This window comes from Leopardus geoffroyi, chromosome B1, assembly GCF_018350155.1.
Source record: "Leopardus geoffroyi isolate Oge1 chromosome B1, O.geoffroyi_Oge1_pat1.0, whole genome shotgun sequence".
Lineage (NCBI taxonomy): Eukaryota > Metazoa > Chordata > Mammalia > Carnivora > Felidae > Leopardus > Leopardus geoffroyi.
In genome coordinates this window covers 143,616,320-143,636,291 of record NC_059327.1, presented here as the reverse complement: position 1 = coordinate 143,636,291, position 19,972 = coordinate 143,616,320, and the positions used below count along the sequence as shown (strand labels likewise).

The 19,972-nt window shown below is 43.5% G+C and overlaps 1 protein-coding gene across 1 annotated transcript in view; it reads left to right on the top strand.

The window, feature by feature from the left end:
• The first annotated feature begins 7,895 nt into the window (after window positions 1-7,895).
• LOC123595825 (protein FAM47E-like) overlaps window positions 7,896-19,972 on the top strand; it is a 33,872-nt gene continuing 21,795 nt past the window's right edge. The window contains exons 1-3 of the mRNA XM_045473701.1: window positions 7,896-8,062; window positions 12,654-13,023; window positions 15,201-15,340. Of these exons, the coding sequence (XP_045329657.1) occupies window positions 7,989-8,062; window positions 12,654-13,023; window positions 15,201-15,340 (584 nt within the window). The 5' untranslated portion in view covers window positions 7,896-7,988. The remainder of the gene's footprint in view (window positions 8,063-12,653; window positions 13,024-15,200; window positions 15,341-19,972) is intronic.

Below are 19,972 nucleotides of genomic sequence, written 5' to 3'. Positions count from 1 at the left end.
GGCTGGCTGTTTTCCTGGTTTGGTTATTGCCTTACTGGTTGTTGAATATTTTAAATATCCCTCCCCTGGAGGAGTGTCACAAAAGAAGTAGAGAGGAAAGTCTGCAGACTTTTGGACATCCTATGACTCCCTGGACCCTCATTTCTATATATGATGATGAGGGAGAGAATTCTCCAGGATTATTTTCCTGATGGAAAATGCTCATGTTTCTTGCTTTTCTCTTAGTGGATAGCAGTTACCCTCTTATTTATTGGGGATATGTTCCAAGACCCTCAGTGGATGCCTGAAACCATGAATAGTACCAAACCCTACATATGCCATGTTTTTTTCCTATACGTACACACGTATGATAAAGTTTAATTTATAAATTAGTCACAGCAAGAGACTAACGATATAACTAATAATAAAATAGAACAATTATAATAATATACTGTAAGAAAAGTAATGTGAATGTGATCTCTCTCTTTCGGAGTATCTTATCGTACTGTCCTCACCCTTGGGGTAATGTGAGATGATAAAGTGCCTATGTGATGAGAGGAAGTGAGATGAATGACATTGGCATTGGGACATAGAATTAGTCTACTACCAACCTTCTGGATTTGTCAGAAGGAGGAAACTCTGCTTCCAGACTGTGGCTGACCATGGGTAACTGAAACTGCAGAAAATGAAACTGGATTAGGGGGAGACTATTGCACAATGCACACAGCAAAGTGCACATCCTGAGGTACACAGCTCATGGAGGTTTTACTGACGTGATCCATGTGTCCACCCCCAGATGAGGGTATAGAACATTTCCTGCCTCCCAGCTGGCTTCCTCAGGCCTTCTTTCCATCAATTATCCCCATGTAACCACATTCTGACATCTATCACTAGAAATTAGTTTTGCCCGTGTCAAAGCTTTGCCCAAGTGAAAGCACAGAGTATATATGCTTGGGAGTCTGGCTTCTTTTGCTCAACATGAAAAATATCCTTCTTTGGGGAGGGGGGTTTACATAAGTGGCCATTTTCTAATTTGTTGTTGGATTCTTAGCTCATTAATTTTCTTTTTCTTAAGCTTTTTATTTAAATTCCAGTTAACATACAGTGTAATATTAGTTTCAAGTGTACAATATAGTGATTCAACACCTCCTTACAACACCTCGTGCTCATCACAAGTATCAACCTTTCTTTTTTTGTTGTTGCATTTTTTAACTTTTAAAAGCTATAGCAGAAAACATATAAAATTTGCCACTGTAACCACTTTTAAGTGTAAAATTCAGGGGAGTTGATTACATTCACAATGTTCTACCACCATTACCACTATCTAGTTCCAAAATTTTCACCCTCTCAAGCAGAAGGGCACCCATTAGGGAATAACTGTTCCTCTTTCCCCCAAGTCCCTAGTGATCTCCAACCTACATTGTGTCTCCATGAATTTGCCTATTCTAGATATTTCCTAAAGGTGGAGTCATACAAAATCTGTCCTTTAGTATTTGGCTTATTTTACTTACCATAATATTTTCAAGGTTCATCTATAGTGTAGCACGTATAGCATTTCACTCCTTTTATGGCTGAATAGCATTCCGTTACATGTATATATCACATTTTGTTTATCCATTTGTCTGTTGATGGACACTTGGTTTGTTTTCACCCTTTGGTTATAACGAATAATGCCGTTATGAATATTGGTGTACAAATATCTGGGTCCATGTTTTCAGTTCTTTTGAGTATATATGTAGGAGTGGAGTTGCTGGCTCACACAGTAAGTTTACATTTAGCTTTTTGAGGACCACAAAACTGTTATCCACAGCCCTCTGCCTATTTTCTAATTGGGTTGTCTTTTTGTTGTTGAGTGGTACTAGGTCTTTTTTTAAAACACATATGCTGAATATCATACTCTTATCAGATATATGACTTGCAAATATTTTTCCCATCTTGTGGGTTGTCTTTTCACTGTCTTGATAGTGCCCTTTGATGCACAATGGTTTGTAATTTTTACGAAGTCTGATTTATCTATTTTTTCTTTGTTGCCTCTGCTTTTGGTGTCCTATGTAAGAAACCATTGCTATATCCAAGGTTATGCAGATCTGCCCCTGTGTTTTCTGCTGAGAGATTTACAGTTTTAGCTCTTAAATTCAAGTCGTTAGTCCATTTTGGGGTTAATTTTTGTATACTCTATAAGGTAAGAGTTTGACTTCGTTCTTTTGCATGTGTCTTCCTAGTTTTCCCAGCACCATTTATTGAAGAGACTATACTTCTGTCTCTGAATGGTCTTGGCACACTTGTCCAAAATCGATTAACCATAGCTGTGAGGGCTTAGTTTGGGCTCTTGATTTTATTCCATTGGTCTATATAGACTGTTTTGAGTATTCTAGTTTTGTAGTAGAAAGTTTTGAAGAAAGCGAGTTCTCCAACTTTGTTCTTCTTTTTCAAGGTTGTTTTGTCTCTTAACCCAAGGTTGTTTGGGTCCCTTAACCCAAAATTCCATATGCATTTTAGGATGGGTTTTCCTATTACTGCAAAAAACACTATTGGGATTTTGATAGGGATTGTATTGAATCAGTATCTTGCTTTGGGTTGTACTGTCATCTTAATATGAAGTCTTCAGATCCGTGAACATAATACATATTTCCATTTATTCAGGTCTTAACCTTCTTTTTTAGTTTAGTAATTTAAGGTGATTTCATCCAAAGTATCATTTTAGCAGCATCCCACAATTTTTTTATGCTTTTACATTTATTTTAATTTATATTTTCTTTCTTAACCTATGAATTTGTATTTTATTTCCAAATAAATGGTTTCAAGTATGATTTTATATTTGTTATTTTTTAAGTGACATCAATTTATTATTTAAAAAATTTTTTATTTTAGAAAGAGGGAGAGCGCACCCATGAGCGGGGGAAAGGAGCAAAAGGAGAGGGAGAGAGAATCCCAAGTTCCAAGTGCGGCTTAGTCCCAGGACTCTGGGATCATGACCTGAGCTGAAATCAGGAGTCGGATGCTCAACTGACTGAACCACCCAAGTGACCCTGATTTTATTATTGATATTTAACTTAACTGCATTCTGATCAGGAATGTGGGTTAAATTACATCAACTCAGATATGTTAAAACTTGCTTTATGAATTTGCAAATATAATGTTCTACATATTTTGAGAAGAATGTGTTTTCTGTGATGTTGGATGCAAAGTTTTACATATATACATTAGATCAGGCTTTAAATTCTTTGTCTTCACTGCTTTTTTTGTCTGTTTGATTTGTTAATGAGAGCTGTATTAAAATCTTTTCATTAGGATAGAATTTTAATCAACTTCTCTTTGTAGGCCTATCAATTTTTCCTTTTATATTTTAACCAATGTTGTTAGTGCATACAAGTTCAGAATTGTATATCTCTATCTAGTATGTATGTGTGTGAATTGAACCTTTTATCATTTTGCATAATTATCCCTTTAAAAATGTTCGCATATCTCTAATGATATTTTTGTCTTTTTGTCAGTCTATTCTGTCTGATATTAATATAGTTGCATCGTTTCTTTTGGTTAATACCTGCCTGGTACATCTTTCTTTATGTTACTTTAATCAATATATTTACTCTCTTCTCTATTAAATAAAATAATTTAGTATTTCAGATAATTCCTTTTTGTTTATCTCTGCCAACTGGACTTTATTATTATTTTATACAACCCCCCTTTTAAAAGAATACCGACATATTTATAATTTCCTCTGCTTAACATTCTCACTTCTTTTTTAAAATTTTTTAATGTTTATTTTTATTGTGAGAGAGAGAGCGAGCAAGCAGGGGAGGGGCAGAAGACAGGGAGACACAGAATCCAAAGCAGGCTCCAGGCTCTGAGCTGGAGCACAGAGCCTGATTCGGGGCTCAAACTCACGAACTGCAAGATCATGACCTGAGCTGAAGTCAGACGCTTAACTGACTGAGCCATCCAGGCACCTCCCCCATCTCACTTCTAATATTCATTTTGGGAGTCATTTTATCTTAAAGGCAACTTTTAGAATTTTCTTTAGTTATGGTCTGTTGATGATAAATTCTGACAGTTTTTGTTTGTCTGAAAATATATTTTTTTAATATTTTATTTTTAAGTAATCTCTACACCTAAAGTGGGGCTCGAACTCACAACCCTGAGATTAAGACTCACATCATCCACCAACTGAGCCAGCCAGGTATACCTCTTATTTATCTTATTTGGGGTCCACAGTTCTTCCTGAAATTGAAGATGTGTGTCTTTAAAAAATTCTGGAACATTCTCAGTCATTATCTGCTAAAATATTGTCTCTTTACCATCTTCTTATGGAAATCTGATGAGAAGCATGGTAGACCTTCTCACACTTTCCTCCATATATTCAACTTTCTTATCTTCCACGTTTTCTATTTCTTTACCTCTTTGTGCTGTACTCTCAGCATTTACTTAGAGCTATCTCTCATTTATTCAGAGTTATCTCTCTTTAGCTGGACTAATCAGTTTAACCAGTCCATAGAGTTTTTAATTGAAAGGATTATAGTCTACATTTCTGTAAGTTCTACCTGGTTCTTTTTCAAATTTCTTTTAAAAATAGTTTCTTGTACTTTGCTCATATTTCTAACTCCCTCTATTATTTCCAAAACACACTAAACATGCTTATTTTCGGTACCTAAACATATTTGTACATCACTAATCTTATTTACATAGATTCTGTATCTGAACATCCCAGTACATAAAGTTTCTGCAGATAAGATTCTGTTCTTTGTTTTTTCTGCTGTTTCTTAGTCATTGTGCCTTGTCTCCTCATGGATTTTATTTTTGTTGGTGAGCTCACGGACACTGTGAATTTATCCGTAGAAATGCTGTGAGAACTAGGCTGAGGGTAGAGTTGCCTAGACTCCATGAAGTCCTGAAGGAATGACTGGTAATATTTTGTACAGATGCTAAAGGTTTCTGTTTTATAATTTCCAGGACCACTTTACAATTTCTCAGCTTAATGTTCTGTTGCTTTTGTTGTTCCGGTGCTTTTTTTTTTTTTTTTCTGGGAAGTACTATGAACCAAGTATTGCTGCGTATGTAATAGAATGCTACAGAGACAGTAATTAGTCCTTGCTGGGGGGAAGGATGCAGCAGTAGTGTTTGGCAACCCTGTTATGGGTATTTGAGTAATCCTATTTGGAAATAAAATGGTTCTACTGGCAACAAAGAGAGGAAAAACACCTAGAATCTCATTATCCTCACTCTTAAATAACATCTGCTCATTAGCTTACTATATGGAACACATTTTACTTTTGTGTTGCAAAAGAGAGACACAGAGAGAATGAATGAGAGATCCCGTGAGTAATGAGTATAATTAAGGTATAGAATGTGACGAAATAAAAAGGATGCTATTTGTCTACTACTAGATATGGAGTCAAAGTTCCTACATGGAACAAATATCAACTTGTGAGGATGCAAAAGCCACGAAAAAGGTGGTTTCTGATTAGTTCATGCAACAAACACTAGCACCTAAGAATCAAGCTGACAAGGACCAAGTCTGTTTTATTCCCCATTGCATCCCTAGGGCCTACGATGTCCATACCAGACAATATTTGTTGAGTAAGTATCTATATGCCAGGCACAGTAGTAGGAGCATGACAGACATAATCCCTTACCCTCAGTCTTATGAAAAAATACTACCTCCTCAAAGTAATAGAAGCTTGAGTGTGCAATCAAACAAATGAACATGAAAGATATTATCAAGGATAATGAAAACACTCAATCAGACTCTTTATAACGATTGCATGTGTAGCTTTCTCCGTTAACTGACTCTTACAGCAACTCTGTGAAGCAGGCAGGGCAAACATTACTACCCCCAGTTCACAGCTGAGATAATACTACCGCTCAGCACTTACTGAGGGATTCTTAATTGCCAGCACTGCTAAGTGCTTTACATTCATCGTCTCATTGATCCATCAGTAACCCTTATAAGGAGATACTGTTATTTCCTCCATTTCAGACTAGAAAATCAATGGAGTTAAAAAGAAGTCTAAGTAATTGTGCCCAGGGGTGCACAATTATTAGCTAGTTGAATCAGGATTCATCTCAGGTGGTGAGACTCCAGGGCTCACACTGCACAGAAAAGGGAGCTGGACGGCAACAGCAAATGAAGGTGCTGGAACTAGTGTAATAGCACTCCAGCCAGGGTTAAGGGTTAACCTGCCTCAAGCTCATGCACTTCTTGCTTGCTGATTGAAGTCTCTGGATCTGTAGCGGAACTAACTTACTTTGAGATTGGCAGACCAATGGCCTTGAGAAGTGAAGGACGAAGCTTTCCCAGAAGATAGGGGCCTGATATTCGAAAACAGCTGCCACGATGCCAGCAAGTCTGTTCAGGGTCACGAGGGCATACAACTAACCGAGTGGGCACCTGCTTCTCCGGCACGTAATCCCCCTCCCTTTTCCCCAGGCCTTCCCCTTTCAAAACAAAACAAGACAAAACAAAACAGAAACCCCTCCAGATTCACCTGGATGGGGAAGATGGTCTTTGAGACTTTAGCCCCCCATCTGCCCACACTCCCCACACTGCTGGCTTCATGAATAAAGCAACCTTTCCTACCTACCACCACTTGTCTCTGAATGTGGACTTTCCAGCTTCAGGCAGCCATACATGAGTTCGGACCTGGTTCTGTCCGGTGACACTAGTATCAAGCAGAGCAACTTTGATTACTACCCAGATACTGAACAGATTTCCAAAGGTGAAGCTAATATATTCCCAGAGAGTTGGAAGATGAGAAGACGCATCTTTAAATGACTACGAAAATTATCCCACGGTAACAGAAACATGTTAAATACAATTTAACATTTGGGGACAGGAGCATGTTCTGCTGCTATTTCCTCTGGAAGCAATGTTTAATATATACTACTCAGAAGTAGTAAGAGAACTTAACAAAGCCAAACACACAGCCTCATGCTATCCACACTTACATGGGCAACTGCCTGCCAGGCGCCACAGGATGGTAACTTCACCATCGCAAGTGGATCCAGGCAGAAGAATCAAATAACACAAGAGCTGGAAGGGATTCTGGTAACCAGCTGGTGACTAGACAGGAGTACTCAGTCCTCGGTTTATGAAGGCAGTGAAGCTCAGGGATTTGCAAAACCTCCAAGAAAACATTCCATGCTAAAAGGCTTTCCCACTGTCAGCAATCAGTCTATCGCCTTCCTTCCCTTTCCACTCTTTTTCTATTGCTATTGATGAGGGAAACAAAGGCAAGAGAAATGTAGCTTAAATTAAATCTCCTTACAGCTTGCAGCCCACTGATAGCCACCTGAAACAGGCAGGGTGTGACCTTCCTCAAGGAACTCCTGGCAGCCTTAGTGCCTAGTGTTTATGTTGTATTAAAGACTAACCTTATCTTAACAGCAGCTAGCCCTTCAAGGCCCTGAAAGCCCTGCTTCCAAAATTCCTTAGAAATTTAATTCATCTCTATCTCCCTCCCTCCACAAACTTGAAAAGTATATAATCAGTCACTCCCCACAATCCCAGTGCAGTTCTTTCTGCCCACGGGTCCTGTGCCCATGCTATAATAAAATCACCTTTTTGCACCAAAAACGTCTCAAGAATTCTTTCCTAGCCCTTTGCTCACGGAGCCCACTTCAAATTTCATCACTATGTCTCCAGCTGCCTTCTTCCTTTCCTTCAACAAACCCTTTTTGAAAAATGGGCATCGCCCAGCCTACGGTAAATTTCAGTGGGAAGAAGATGCCTTGCCAACAGATTAAAACACTTTTAAACCAGAGACCTGATCCTTTTCTCTTGCCTCCACCCCCCACCCCCCACCACGGTCCACCGCCCCAGGCATTGGAGAATCGGGTGCGACGTGGGGGCTGGGCAGCGCGCTCCCGGGGGAAACCGGGGTGCGCCAGGGGGCGCCTGGGCCATCCGGCGCTAATCTGGCCAGCGCACAGCCAGGCGGTCTCCTAGCGACCCGAGTGGCTGGGAATACACACCACGAAGGCCCGGCTGTCGTCTCAGAGCCAGGGACACCATGGACGACCACAAGCGGCTGTGTGGGCCCGGGGCACCAACCCGCGTGCCAGTGGGCAGGGACTGCGGGCCCCGGTAAGCACGCCCCGCCCAGGCGAGGCGCACCCCGCTGGTGCCGCGAGGGGGCGCCTGCACCCCATGCTTGCTGGGGGTAGGGGCGGCGGTGGTGGGGGGGGGGGGGGGCGGGGTGGCAAATGGCCAAGGAGGGCTCTGCTGGGCGTGCTGCTCGTCTTTTCTCCACAAGGTCCTCGGCACCTAAATGATTATAATGTGAAATAAAAACGCTTGATGCTCCTGTCGCAAAGCACACTTTTTTTCTGTTTTGCTCCCAACCTCCCAGGGGATGTAGATTGACATGGCCATTCCGGATGGGAAACTGATGGCCACAGAGTCCTCTGTGGAGACTGGCTTAGCTTACCACCCACCCTTCTGCGGGTTAGCCAATTGGATCTGGAGCCTTTGGCCACCCACCTTGTGACTGAGCCTGTGCTTGGGGGCGGGGGTGGGGGGGGGAGTGCCTCACATACTGGGGCGGTCTGCTGCCATTTTGAATGGATGGTGTCACAGCCACAGGGCAGGAACCCAAGACTTTTTGACTTTGCGGATTCCTTGAGCTATTTATGAGAATGGAATTCGGCTCTCTCGGAGGCAGCCCGGTATGGTAGTTGATTCCAAAGTCTAGAATCAGAAAGGCTGGAGTCAAAGGTCAGTTCTCTTCTTGTTTGCCTAGCGACCTTAGACAAGTTACTTGCTGCTTCTGGGCTCAGTTTGCTTAACTGTAAAATGGGAACAACAAAATGAATCACCTTTATATGATCGTCGTGAGGATTAACTGCTATGTCACATGTAAAGCAGTTACTGACACAGAGTGTGTACTGTATGCATTTTAGCAATTATCAACCCTTTGGGAATCTTTTTTCCCACATTTTCAAAGTTTTCGTACTGAAATAATTATAGACGCACAAGAAGTTGCAAAAATAGCACAGAGGTCCCATGCACCCCTCCCCCAGCTGCTTCCAGGGGTGCCATCTTACACAACTGTATTTCATTACCAAAGCAGGAAACGGGCATTGGCACAATATATTAGGCTATAGGCCTTACTTGGATTTCATCAGATTTTGCTTGCAGTTGTGTGTGTACTTCTATAACGTTTTGTCATATGTATTCACCAAGATACAAAAGTATTTCCTCACCACGAGGCAACTACTTCTTGCAACCCCTTTATCAGCACTGCTCTTCCCACCCCCAACCTTTAGCAACCACAATCGTTCTTCATTTCTGTAACTCTGTTCTTTTGAGGATTGTTAGACAAGTAGAATGATACAGTATAACACCTTTTGAGATGGGCTTTTTTTCCGTCAGCATGAGGCTGCTAACAGGACACTGTGTATCAGCGGTTTGTTCATTTTTATTGCTCGGATGTTGTATGACTGTTTATTTGTTTCACCTATTGAAGGACATTCAGGTGCTTCTAGCTTTTGGCTGTTGCCATCAACATTTGTGTTCAGGTTTTTGTACAAACATAAGTTGTCATTTCTTTAGGATAAATGCCCAATACTCCTTTGCAATTTTTTTAATATTTTATTTTTGAGAGAGAAAGAGAGAAAGAGAGCAAGCAGGGTGTGTGTGTGGGGGGGGGGGGATGGGGGGTGGGGGGGCAGAGAGAGAGACACACACACAGAATCCGAAGCAGGATCCAGGCTCTGGCGTGTCAGCACAGAGCCCAACGCGGGGCTTGAACTCACAGACCGTGAGATCATGACCTGAGCCGAAAGTCCGATGCTTAACCGACTGAGCCACCCAGGCACCCCATCTCTTTTGCAGTTCTTAAAAATGGAGATATCTATGGAGCATATGCTAGTAACTCTGAAAATAGTCAATGTTTAGGAAAAAAAAATGTTTTCAGTTTTACTTTCTGGGTCAAGTTTTTTCCATAATCTTAACAAAATGCAGAGCCACGTTTCTTAGCTGCAAGGGGCAAAGCAGAGTGGTAGGAAGCTCTCGTGCTGCCCTGGTTTCCTGTTAGCCTCTCAGAACTCAGTTTCTTCATTTCGAAGGGAGGAGGTAGCCTGGATTTCCTTCAGGTTCTGCCAGATCTGACATGCTATGAGGTTTGAGCTGGCTGCCATACTATCCCCATTTGGAGTTGTAGAACTGTTCTTTAGCAAAAATACCAGTCATCAGATTTGGTTGTGTGAAGTGCTTGGATGTTTGAGTTAGTTGTAAATGTATGGAACATAAACTCTGTAAAGATATCTAATATTAAGAAAGTTACTTGCTAGTAGGTCATGCCGAATGGGTCAGCAAATTGCAAGGTTCGATGTAATTTCAACACCCCTACCGCTTAGCTATTTGAGAATGATTTATTCGTTTCAAAGAGCAACTTTTTGTAGCCTTTCATTCTAGATCTGCACAGTAGAACTGGTTTAAGCCCAAACGCACGCACACACAGCAAGCAAGAAGTTTCTAGGACTCACAAGAAAAGAATAGGGCTCAAGCTGGAACCTCCTTTTTTTTTTTGAGAGATAGAGGCTAGCATAAGCCTGGGAGGAGCAGAGGGAGACAATGGAGAGAGAGAATCTCAAGGAGGCTGCGCGCTCAGTGCAGAGCATGACCTGGGCTTGATCCCACAACCGCAAGATCGTGACCTGAGCCGGAAATCAAGAGGCAGATGTGTAACGGAGTGAGCCATCTGGTGCCCCGAGCTGAATGCTCTTAAAAATGCTTTGGGCCTATAAGGATGAGTGTAAAAGGAGTAGATTAGGTGTAATGAGCCATTACAGATGAAAGGGGTCTGGAGGTGGAAGAGCCTTCAGAGAAAGACAGCAATAATATAGAAGTATCCGACTAGGGCAGGGTAATGTATTAAGATAATGAGTGACCTGTCTGTAAGTCCTGACTTAGGCAACGTCTGGGAGTGTTAGATTGTCCAGGAACTGGTCTCATTTTTCTTCCGTCAACCTCTTCCATCTCATCTTTATGTCCTAACAGCTCAGTGCAAACAGGGACCTGGTGGGTAAGGAGATTGACTGAAGCAGACAGACTGGGTGTAATAAAGCAGTAGGGAGAGACTGTGAATAAGAGGGTGTAGGACTCATCTATAGAAGGCACCACTGTGCCAATTGCAGCTCCATGGAAAAGTGGACCCAGTGTCCCCAGAGAGCCTGATTTTTATTCTAGATTATTCATGTGAACTTTTTTTTATATGTCAGAAGCTCTAGCGATGTGGCTAAACACCTTTCTCTGGAGTCACCCTACCTGGATTAAAATCCCACCTCTAGGACTTATTACCTGTGGGATCTTTCACAAGTGTTTGTTTTGTTTTTAAACTTCTTTGTGCCGCAATTTCCTTAATACGTGGAAATAGTACATGGTACCCACTTCATTGGATTGTTATGAGATTTAAGTAAGTTAATACATGTAAAGCACTAGAACATGCCTGTTATAGAAAAGTCCTTGATGTGCGTTAACCATTATAATTCTTATTCAAACAGAAAAGGGACCAAATGACAGGTTTGTAGGCGCCCCATGCAGCCCATGGACTGCCAATTTGCAACCTTTGACCCTCTGAGTTTAGGAGGTTAACTGAGGCTCACAGAGGTTCAATGATGTGCCAAGGTCATTCGGCTAGTTAGTTGTCACTGGGATCCAGGTTCATGCCACTGTGGCACTGTGGTCCTTTAAAGGACAAGAAAAAGTCGCCAGAGTAGCTGCAGCTTGTAAGTGCAGCTCTCACAAGGAGAGTGCATAGATGAACCATGGTGGCAGCAGGTTGGCAATAAAGAATTAGATTTACATGGACGGGCTTTATAATATGGTGCCTGGCAAACGAGTAAGAAACAGAATAGTACCATTTATGTAAATTAAGAATACATGCGTGTAAAAAGACAACACAGATATCATAAGGAACATACAAGCAAAAGGGTCTGTTTTATTATTTATTTATTTAAAAAATATGTTTAAATGTTTAATTTTGAGAGACAGAGACAGAGTGCAAGCAGGGGAGGGACAGAGAGAAAGGGAGATACAGAATCCGAAACAGGCTCCAGGCTCCGAGCTGTCAGCATAGAGCCCAATGTGGGGCTCCAACCACGAACCATGAGATCATGACCTGAGCCAAAGTCAGACGTTTAACCAACTGAGCCACCCACGTTCCCCAAAAGGGTTTGTCTTAAATCTGTGAGAGTGGTTTGCCTGTGCAGGGAGAGCAATGAGAATGGGATGTGGGATAACACGGACTCAAGGAAACAGGGGAGGAGCCTTGCACAGACCAGTGATAATGTGCCCTGAGGCAGGAGTCTGCTTCGTTGGACCCTCTCCACAGAACCCTTCCTCCCCTATCTCACCTCCTCAAGAAAGGTGGAGGCCGGGAGCACCTGGGTGGCTCGGTTGGTTGTGTCTGACTTTGGCTCAGGTCATGATCTCACAATTCATGAGTTTGATGAGCCCTGCATGGGGCTCGCTGCTGTCAGCGTAGAGCCTGCTTCAGATCTTCCTGTGTCCTTCTCTCTCTGTCTCTCCCCTGCTCACATGCTCTCTCTCAAAAATGAATAAACATTTTTAAAAAAAAGAAAAAAGAAATAAAAGAAAGGTGGAGGTCAGCCTCCTTCCAACCTGTGTCCAACCTCTGTTCCCACCCCTATCCCTGTGGTATGCTTTCATCCAGGTACAAAGAGAATCTACCTTCCAAGTGTTACAGAAAGCACAAGCACAGGCCAACGTGCCCCACCTCCCTGAACAGCCTGCGATGGATATTTGTGAAGAAGGGACTGGATGACTTCCGGAAAGGCTGCCCACCTTGTGAGGGTCTGATCACTCGGGGTCCTCAGGAGGCCTTTCTCCCCCAGATTCATCCCACAGCTCCTCGACCTGCCCCAAAGAAGAGGCAGCACAGGCGGCCCAAGGAAGCAGCCTCGTTTTCCAAGCTCTCGCCAGCCCAGCAGGCACAGAAGGCCTTCCTGGCGGATGTTCAAGCCCAGCTGACCCCGCACCCCTTGGCTCTCTACCCGAATCTGGGGGAAGACATGCCTGTTGAGGTGACCTCCTGACCTAGGGGTGTGGAAGGGCCTTGAAAATAATTCTCCTTAGTTGCCTGCAAGTTCTCTCGAGGGGGTGACATGTTTATGTAGGGAAGAGGACGATGAACACCCCCGGGGGTGAGAGTTTTCCTGGGGCTGGAGCAGCCCTCCTTTGTCTGCTCCCAGCAACATACTCACCACTCCCTTTGCTTCCTGTGAGGCCAACTTACGAAGGTCCAGCACACCAGAAACATTTGACTTCTTTTCCCTTAACGTTCTACCAGCCTACTTTTGCTTGGGATATTTTGGAGGAGAAACCAAGGGGGGAATTGTCCAGTCTTGCTTCTGTGACTCTAGCCTGGGGTTGAGGGGCCAGCTCCATTATGTCACCAGTGTCCTGGGCTGCTTTTGATTCCAAGCTCCACAATCCTTAACGTATGTCTCTTGTTCCTGGATCTCAGGATGGCTTCCACACCTCCAGGCATCAAGTCTGTCTTTCAAACAAGAAGGGGGAATGGGGCAAAGGTTAACTAGACAAATAATAACTTTCCTGGTAAACATCTCATTCATCTGACCACTTCTAGCTTCTAGGGAGTCTAGAAAATTGAGTTTCTTGGTTGGCGCATTGCAGTGTTGAACAAAACCTAGAACACGGTTCTGTTAGATTTCAGAAAAAAGGCAGAATGGATATCGGGCAGGGAACTAGCAGTGCCTGCTACCCCACCCCCACAAGTGGAGTCTGTTCCCTAGGTCAGTCAGCATGGCAGTTGTTCAGAAAAGTAAACTGAGTCTGGGTGGCTCAGTCAGTTGAGCGTTGGACTCGATTTTGGCTCAGGTCATGAGCCCAGGGTCCAGCAATTAAGCCGGGCCTCCACGCTGGGTATGGAGCCTGCATGAGATTCTCTTTGTCTCTCTCAAAATATAATGAAAGAAAGAAAAGGAAGGAAGAAAGAAAGAAAGAAAGAAAGAAAGAAAGAAAGAAAGAAAAGAGAAAGAGAAAGAAAGAAAAGAAGGAAAACTTCTCTGCTAAGCCCTCTGATGGCCCTTTCTTAAAGTCCTTGCTATGGTCCAAAAGGCCCTGCACAGCCTGCTCTCTGCCCCACCCCTGCTCGGTTCCTCCTCCAACCTCACCACCTACTCCTCTGCTCTCACCCTGCTCCAGCCACTCTGGCCTCCTGGCTGCTCTGTGAACATAGCCAGCATGCTGGTTCAGATCTCTCTTCCGTGCCCGGGACACCTGCCCCCACATATCTGTCTGGCTCACTCCTTCGCTTCCTTCAGATCTTTGCTCACGTGTCTCATGAAATAACACTTCCTGTACTCTCATTCTCTATCCCTTACTGTGATCTGTTTTTCATCACAGCACTTGTCACCACTGGGCTCCTCACTGGAATAAAATCTCTGCAAGGGCAGGGACTTTATCTGTGTCTCTCACTGTGTTCCACCAATACCTGGCGTTCAGTCAATATTTGTGCATAATGAATGAGCGAATGGATAAACAAATGATTCGTGTCAGGGGAGCTTACAGAAAGGACAACTAGAATTCCTCATCAATTGTTTTCCACTTGGGGCTTTTCTCCACTGTCTCCTGCAGGCCAGAGCTTTGGAGCCTGTGACAAACAGATAATTTCCACATCCTTGCAGACGGTGCGTAGGATTGTGGCCCCTATTTCCATGTCTGACCTCCCCAACTGGGTGTGTTGGCTTCTTTCTGAGGCAGGATCTCTTCCTGCGGTGTTATGACGGCCACGAGCAGCTCTCGATTGAAATGCTATCAAGAACACCTCTTTTTGCATGCGTGCTTCCAGCAAAATCCCATAGCCCAGTTCCCGTGAGTAAACTTTGGATTAGGTGCCTGTTCCTAAACCAGTCACTGTGGTCTTGCTTGACCTGACCTGCCTGTGGCGCGAGGCTGGGGTCCAAAGAAAAATCTAGATACTGTTATTTATAGGAGGAAGAATCGATGCCCGGCCATCCAAAACTACAGAAGCCCTCTAGAGGCACTGCCTAATGTCTAGGCGGTGAACGCTTACCCCCAGCGCCCGGCACGGTTCCTGCACAGAAACTGATGTAGGGCATAACCGGCTGGAAAAGCAAACCAGAGGGGCATGCTGTTGGTCTGGTCCATTTTAGAATCAAGGAGCCTTCTTTTTCAGCACATTTTTCTTCTCTTCAAGGCTGTTTTCTGTTTGTAGCTCTTATTAAAGGTGCTGGAAGTGCTGGATCCCGTCAGGAAACTGGAGGGCACCTGGGCTTATTGTCAGGGCATCAGGAAAAGAACACAGGAACCGGCAAAACTTTTAAAAAAACGTTCTACTGAAATCCACCCGGGACTGTAAGTATTGTCCTTACCCCTCGCTCTTTCCTGTCACCTGATGAAACCTTCGAGGACTGACCTTCTCAAAGCCCCTCATCTTTGGAATAATTGTGAGAAGCAAAATAACTAAGTTCCCAAGGAGAAAGGAGAGGAGCCTTGGGTCCTATTCTTAGTGTTTACTTCATAAATGGATGTGAATTATCCAGCAATACAACATGGGTGTGTGTACATGACTGTAGGAGAGCTGTTCGGGAAGGGGAAAACTGCAGAAAACCGGATTCATTGGCCCACAGTGGCTCTTTGAATCATCTATGGCAAAAGCCCTTTTATTCAATACGATTGGGACTAGTAGTTTGTAGGGCAGGAAAAAAAAAAAAATAAAAAAACTAAAAACTTCTTAAAAAAGATGATGCTTAAGTACTTTCAACACGTTCTATTTTACCCTCAAACATACCTGTACATTCACTTGTTTAATTTTCACAGCAACCTTCCTTTGTATCACACTCTTCTATTCCCAGGTCATGTAATATTTAACCTAAAATGTTAATGCCGTGGTAAATATGCTTGACAAAAATAGATTTGGGATACCAATTCGCCTTGTGACTTTAAATGATATCACTGGTGGGCCCTCGGGAGTGTGGGAGAACTGGAGAGCAGCCTACCCACAGACCCTAGACCACTCACAGAGAACCCAGGCCCATGGCCACGAAGAGCTTTTATTAAATTATACATGTTTGCGGGGCGCCTGGGTGGCGCAGTCGGTTAAGCGTCCGACTTCAGCCAGGTCACGATCTCGCGGTCCGTGAGTTCGAGCCCCGCGTCGGGCTCTGGGCTGATGGCTCAGAGCCTGGAGCCTGTTTCCGATTCTGTGTCTCCCTCTCTCTCTGCCCCTCCCCCGTTCATGCTCTGTCTCTCTCTGTCCCAAAAATAAATAAACGTTGAAAAAAAAAATTAAAAAAAAAATTATACATGTTTGCTAAAGTGACGCACAAGGTGACAGGAGCCCCACCGTTCTGGCTGCTGAGTGTACCCCTCTGGTAAAACCGGGGAGACAACTGGGCACACTCTGTCTTTCTTCCACTAGGAAGTGAGATGGCCCATGGGAAACGCAGCTCCCTTTCCTGAGGGGAGCCCCACCCCGGCCAGTCCCTGCTGGGGTCCCCATGGGACAGTCCACCTGTTACTGGATTTCACTTCACAAGTCCTTTTGAACCTAGATCCATGTCCTCCAACATGGCCGCTGTCAGTAGTAAAGGTCATATTTTAGCTTCCATCTTTGCCCTTTGTATTATTTTGCTCCGAACCTGGCTGAGGAAGAGAGAGGAGTGTTCTAAGTAGGGCTCCCCTTGGAGACTTTAACAGTGTGGGTTGGTGTGGCCCTAGGAGCATCTTTGAGTTAATGGATCTTCAGTGAATTATTAGCTGGTTTTCTTTATGCAAAATAACAATAACAACAACAACAACAACAAACCGCAGTACTACTGAGCACCTAGGGACAATGCTAGGTTCTGAGGACCTAGTGGTGAACAGGCTAGGACCCTGTCCTCACGGTGATTGCAGTGTGCTGTGGAAGGGAGCACGAGTACAGACAGAAGGTATGAATCTTAGTTCACAGAGCCATGTGTTTACAAAAAACCACTTTCCTTTTTCTATTTATATCATCTCATCCCACTGAGTAGCAAACTTCCAATCATGGTCATTACTTACACTATAAGAAAGTGGGATAGGTCCCCAATAATCGCAGGATGGATCTTTAACTTCTTTCTGGTCTTTGGGACTCATTCTTCTGTCTATTCTTGCCATTTGTGGTACACTCTGTCCACCCACCCGTGTCTTCCTGCGTCACCTGTCACATCTAGCATGACTGCTGCAATGAGCTTGGGGTTCTGCACAGTGCGGGCTATGCGTTTAACTGCAGGCAGTTTCCCTGGTCAACCCTGAAGAAATCTCCAGGGCAAGAAATGAAAAACAAATGGGTTATCTACTTGAAAAGAGAGAAGGTAAAAGTATAGAGGAAATGAACAAAACTAATATCTTAATAAATTATCATCGTAAAATGAGTGTATAAGTATGTAATGGCAGGTTTTTCTGTCAGCATACTCTTAGCATATTCTGTTAGCATATTCTTGTACAGTGGCTGCTGTACAAAGTAACACGAATTGGGGGTGCCTGGGTGGCTCAGTCGGTTACGTGTCCAACTCTTGATTTCAGCTCAGGTCATGATCCCAGGGTCGTGGGATCCTCTCTGAGCATGGAGCCTGCTTAAGATTCTCTCTCTCTCTCTCTCTCTCTCTCTCTCTCTCTCTCCCTCTGCCCCTCTCCCACTTGTGCTCTTTCTCTCTAAAAATATCCCCCTCCCCCTCCCAAAAACCCCAAAGTGACACAAATTTAGTGGTTTAAAGCAACAGAAATTTATTATCTCACAGTTTGGGGGGCCAGAAGTCCAAAATCAGTATTACTGTGCTGAAATCAAAGTATCAGCAGGCCATGCTCCTTCCAGAGGCTCTAGGGAAGAATCCATTCCTTGCTTCTTCAAGCTTCTGGTGGCTATTGGTATTCCATGGCCGTGGCCACATCACTCCAGTCTTCAAGGTCAACATCTTCAAGTCTCTCTCTGCTCTGTCTTCACATCCCCTTCTCCTCTGTGTGTGTGTCAAACCTCCCTCTGCCTTCCTCTTACAAGGACACTAGTGATGGCATTTAGGGCCCACCCAGGTAATCCAGGATAATCTTACCATCTCAAGCTCCTTAAATTAGTTGTATCTACATAGATGGTTTCTCCAAGTAAAGTACAACGATTAGTACCTGATCTCTTTCGGGGCGTTGTCAGCCTACCATAGCATGAGTTAATATCTCCCATTTCAAAACAACTCTCATTGAGCACAGACTCTCCTTTCCCTTACAGCAAACTCTTTGAAAAAGTTGCCCATACTTACTTCCTCTTCTTTCTTTAACTCATCAGCACTGCAACGGGTCTGCCCTTGGTCAAGGTCACCATTGACCTCTGTGTCACCTGATCAGTCATGCTTGATGTGTCAGTAGCAGTTGACAAAATTGATGACGTCCTCTTTCTTGAAACAGTTTTTTTCACTTAGCCTCTTGAAGACACCCTTTCTTGTTTCTCCTCCTACTTCAATGACCCTCTCCCCAACCTTCTTTTGCTGGTCCCTTCTCATCTTCCTTTTAATATTAAATGCATCAGTCTCTGACATCTTTTCTGTATGTTTACTCACACCTAAGTGACTTCATCCAATCCCTCTTTATATGGATGTTCAACATTTGCCCTTGGGTGTGTAATTGGCATCTCAAACTCAATGAGTCAAAACCGAACTCTTGATTTCTTCCCCAGAACTACTCACCCTTCCGTCTTCTCCTGATCAGCAAATGGCAATGCCCTTCTTCCAGTTACTTTTGAAACAATAGTTGCGACCTGCCAACAAACCCTCATGGCTTTCCTTTTGAAATATATCTGGACTCTCAGCTACAGTACTACTGTCACTGTATTCCAAGATACCATCAGCTCTTGCCTGGATGATTGAAATAGTTTCTAGCTAGTCTCATGGCTTCCGGAGTTACCCCCACTCCCTGCCCCAGTCTATTTTTCACACAATAGTTAAAATGATTCTTTCAGCCCCATTCCTGTGCTCAAACTTCTCCAGTTAAGGTACAGCATAGGGAATGGAGTCAATGGTATTGTAATAGCATTGCACAGTGACAGCTGAGGTGAGCGCAGCATAACATACAGACATGTCAAATCACCGTGTTGTGTACTTGAAAGTAATAAGACATTGTGTATCAAATGTACTTCAATTTAAAAAATTTACTGCAGGATATATATGATGACAACAAATGCTATGTTTTTGTTTGCCTGATTAACAAAAATTCTCCAGTTGCTTACTCGTTCAGATTAAAACCCAGAGTCCTACAGTTGCCTCTAAGATCCCTATAATCAGGCCCCCTGTGACCTCTCAGGCCTCACTGTCTGCTACTCTGTCCTTTAATCCTGCCCCTCCAACCACACTGGCCCCTTTGCTGTTCCTCATCCACACTTAGCACGCTCATTCCTTGGAGCCTTTGCACCTGCTTTTCTTTTCTGCCTGGTGTCTGCATAGTTTGATATCTGCATGGCTTGATTAATTTCTTCTTTTGGGTCTCTGTTCAACTATCACTTTGGTAGCAAGGATTTCTCTGTACAAATTAAAAGCCCCCGTCCTCACTCTCCATCCCTCCTGTCTTGTTTTATTTTTCTTTATATCACTTGTAATCACCTGGCATATGTTTACCTCTTTCCTATCTGTCTCTCCCTAATCAATTGCAAATTATGTGAGGACAGGGCCTAAGCTTTATTTACAGCTAAATTCTAATGCCTAGGACAGTGCCTAGTACATAGTTGGTGTTTAGTAAATACTTGTTGAATGAGTGGTTGGATGAATTAATATTTAGGTGCTGTGAAAAGAAGGTACATGTTGCCAGGAATGAAATGTGGGTTCTGGGGAAAGCCTATGTGAATGCTTTCCTGAGGAAGGGACGTGTGTGTTGAAACATAAGGGGGGGGGGTGAGGAAATGCAGAAGGCGTTGCAGTCAGATGGTACAACGTGTACAAAGGGTCCGTGGCTGAAGGCAGCATGATGAATTCATGCAACTGAGAG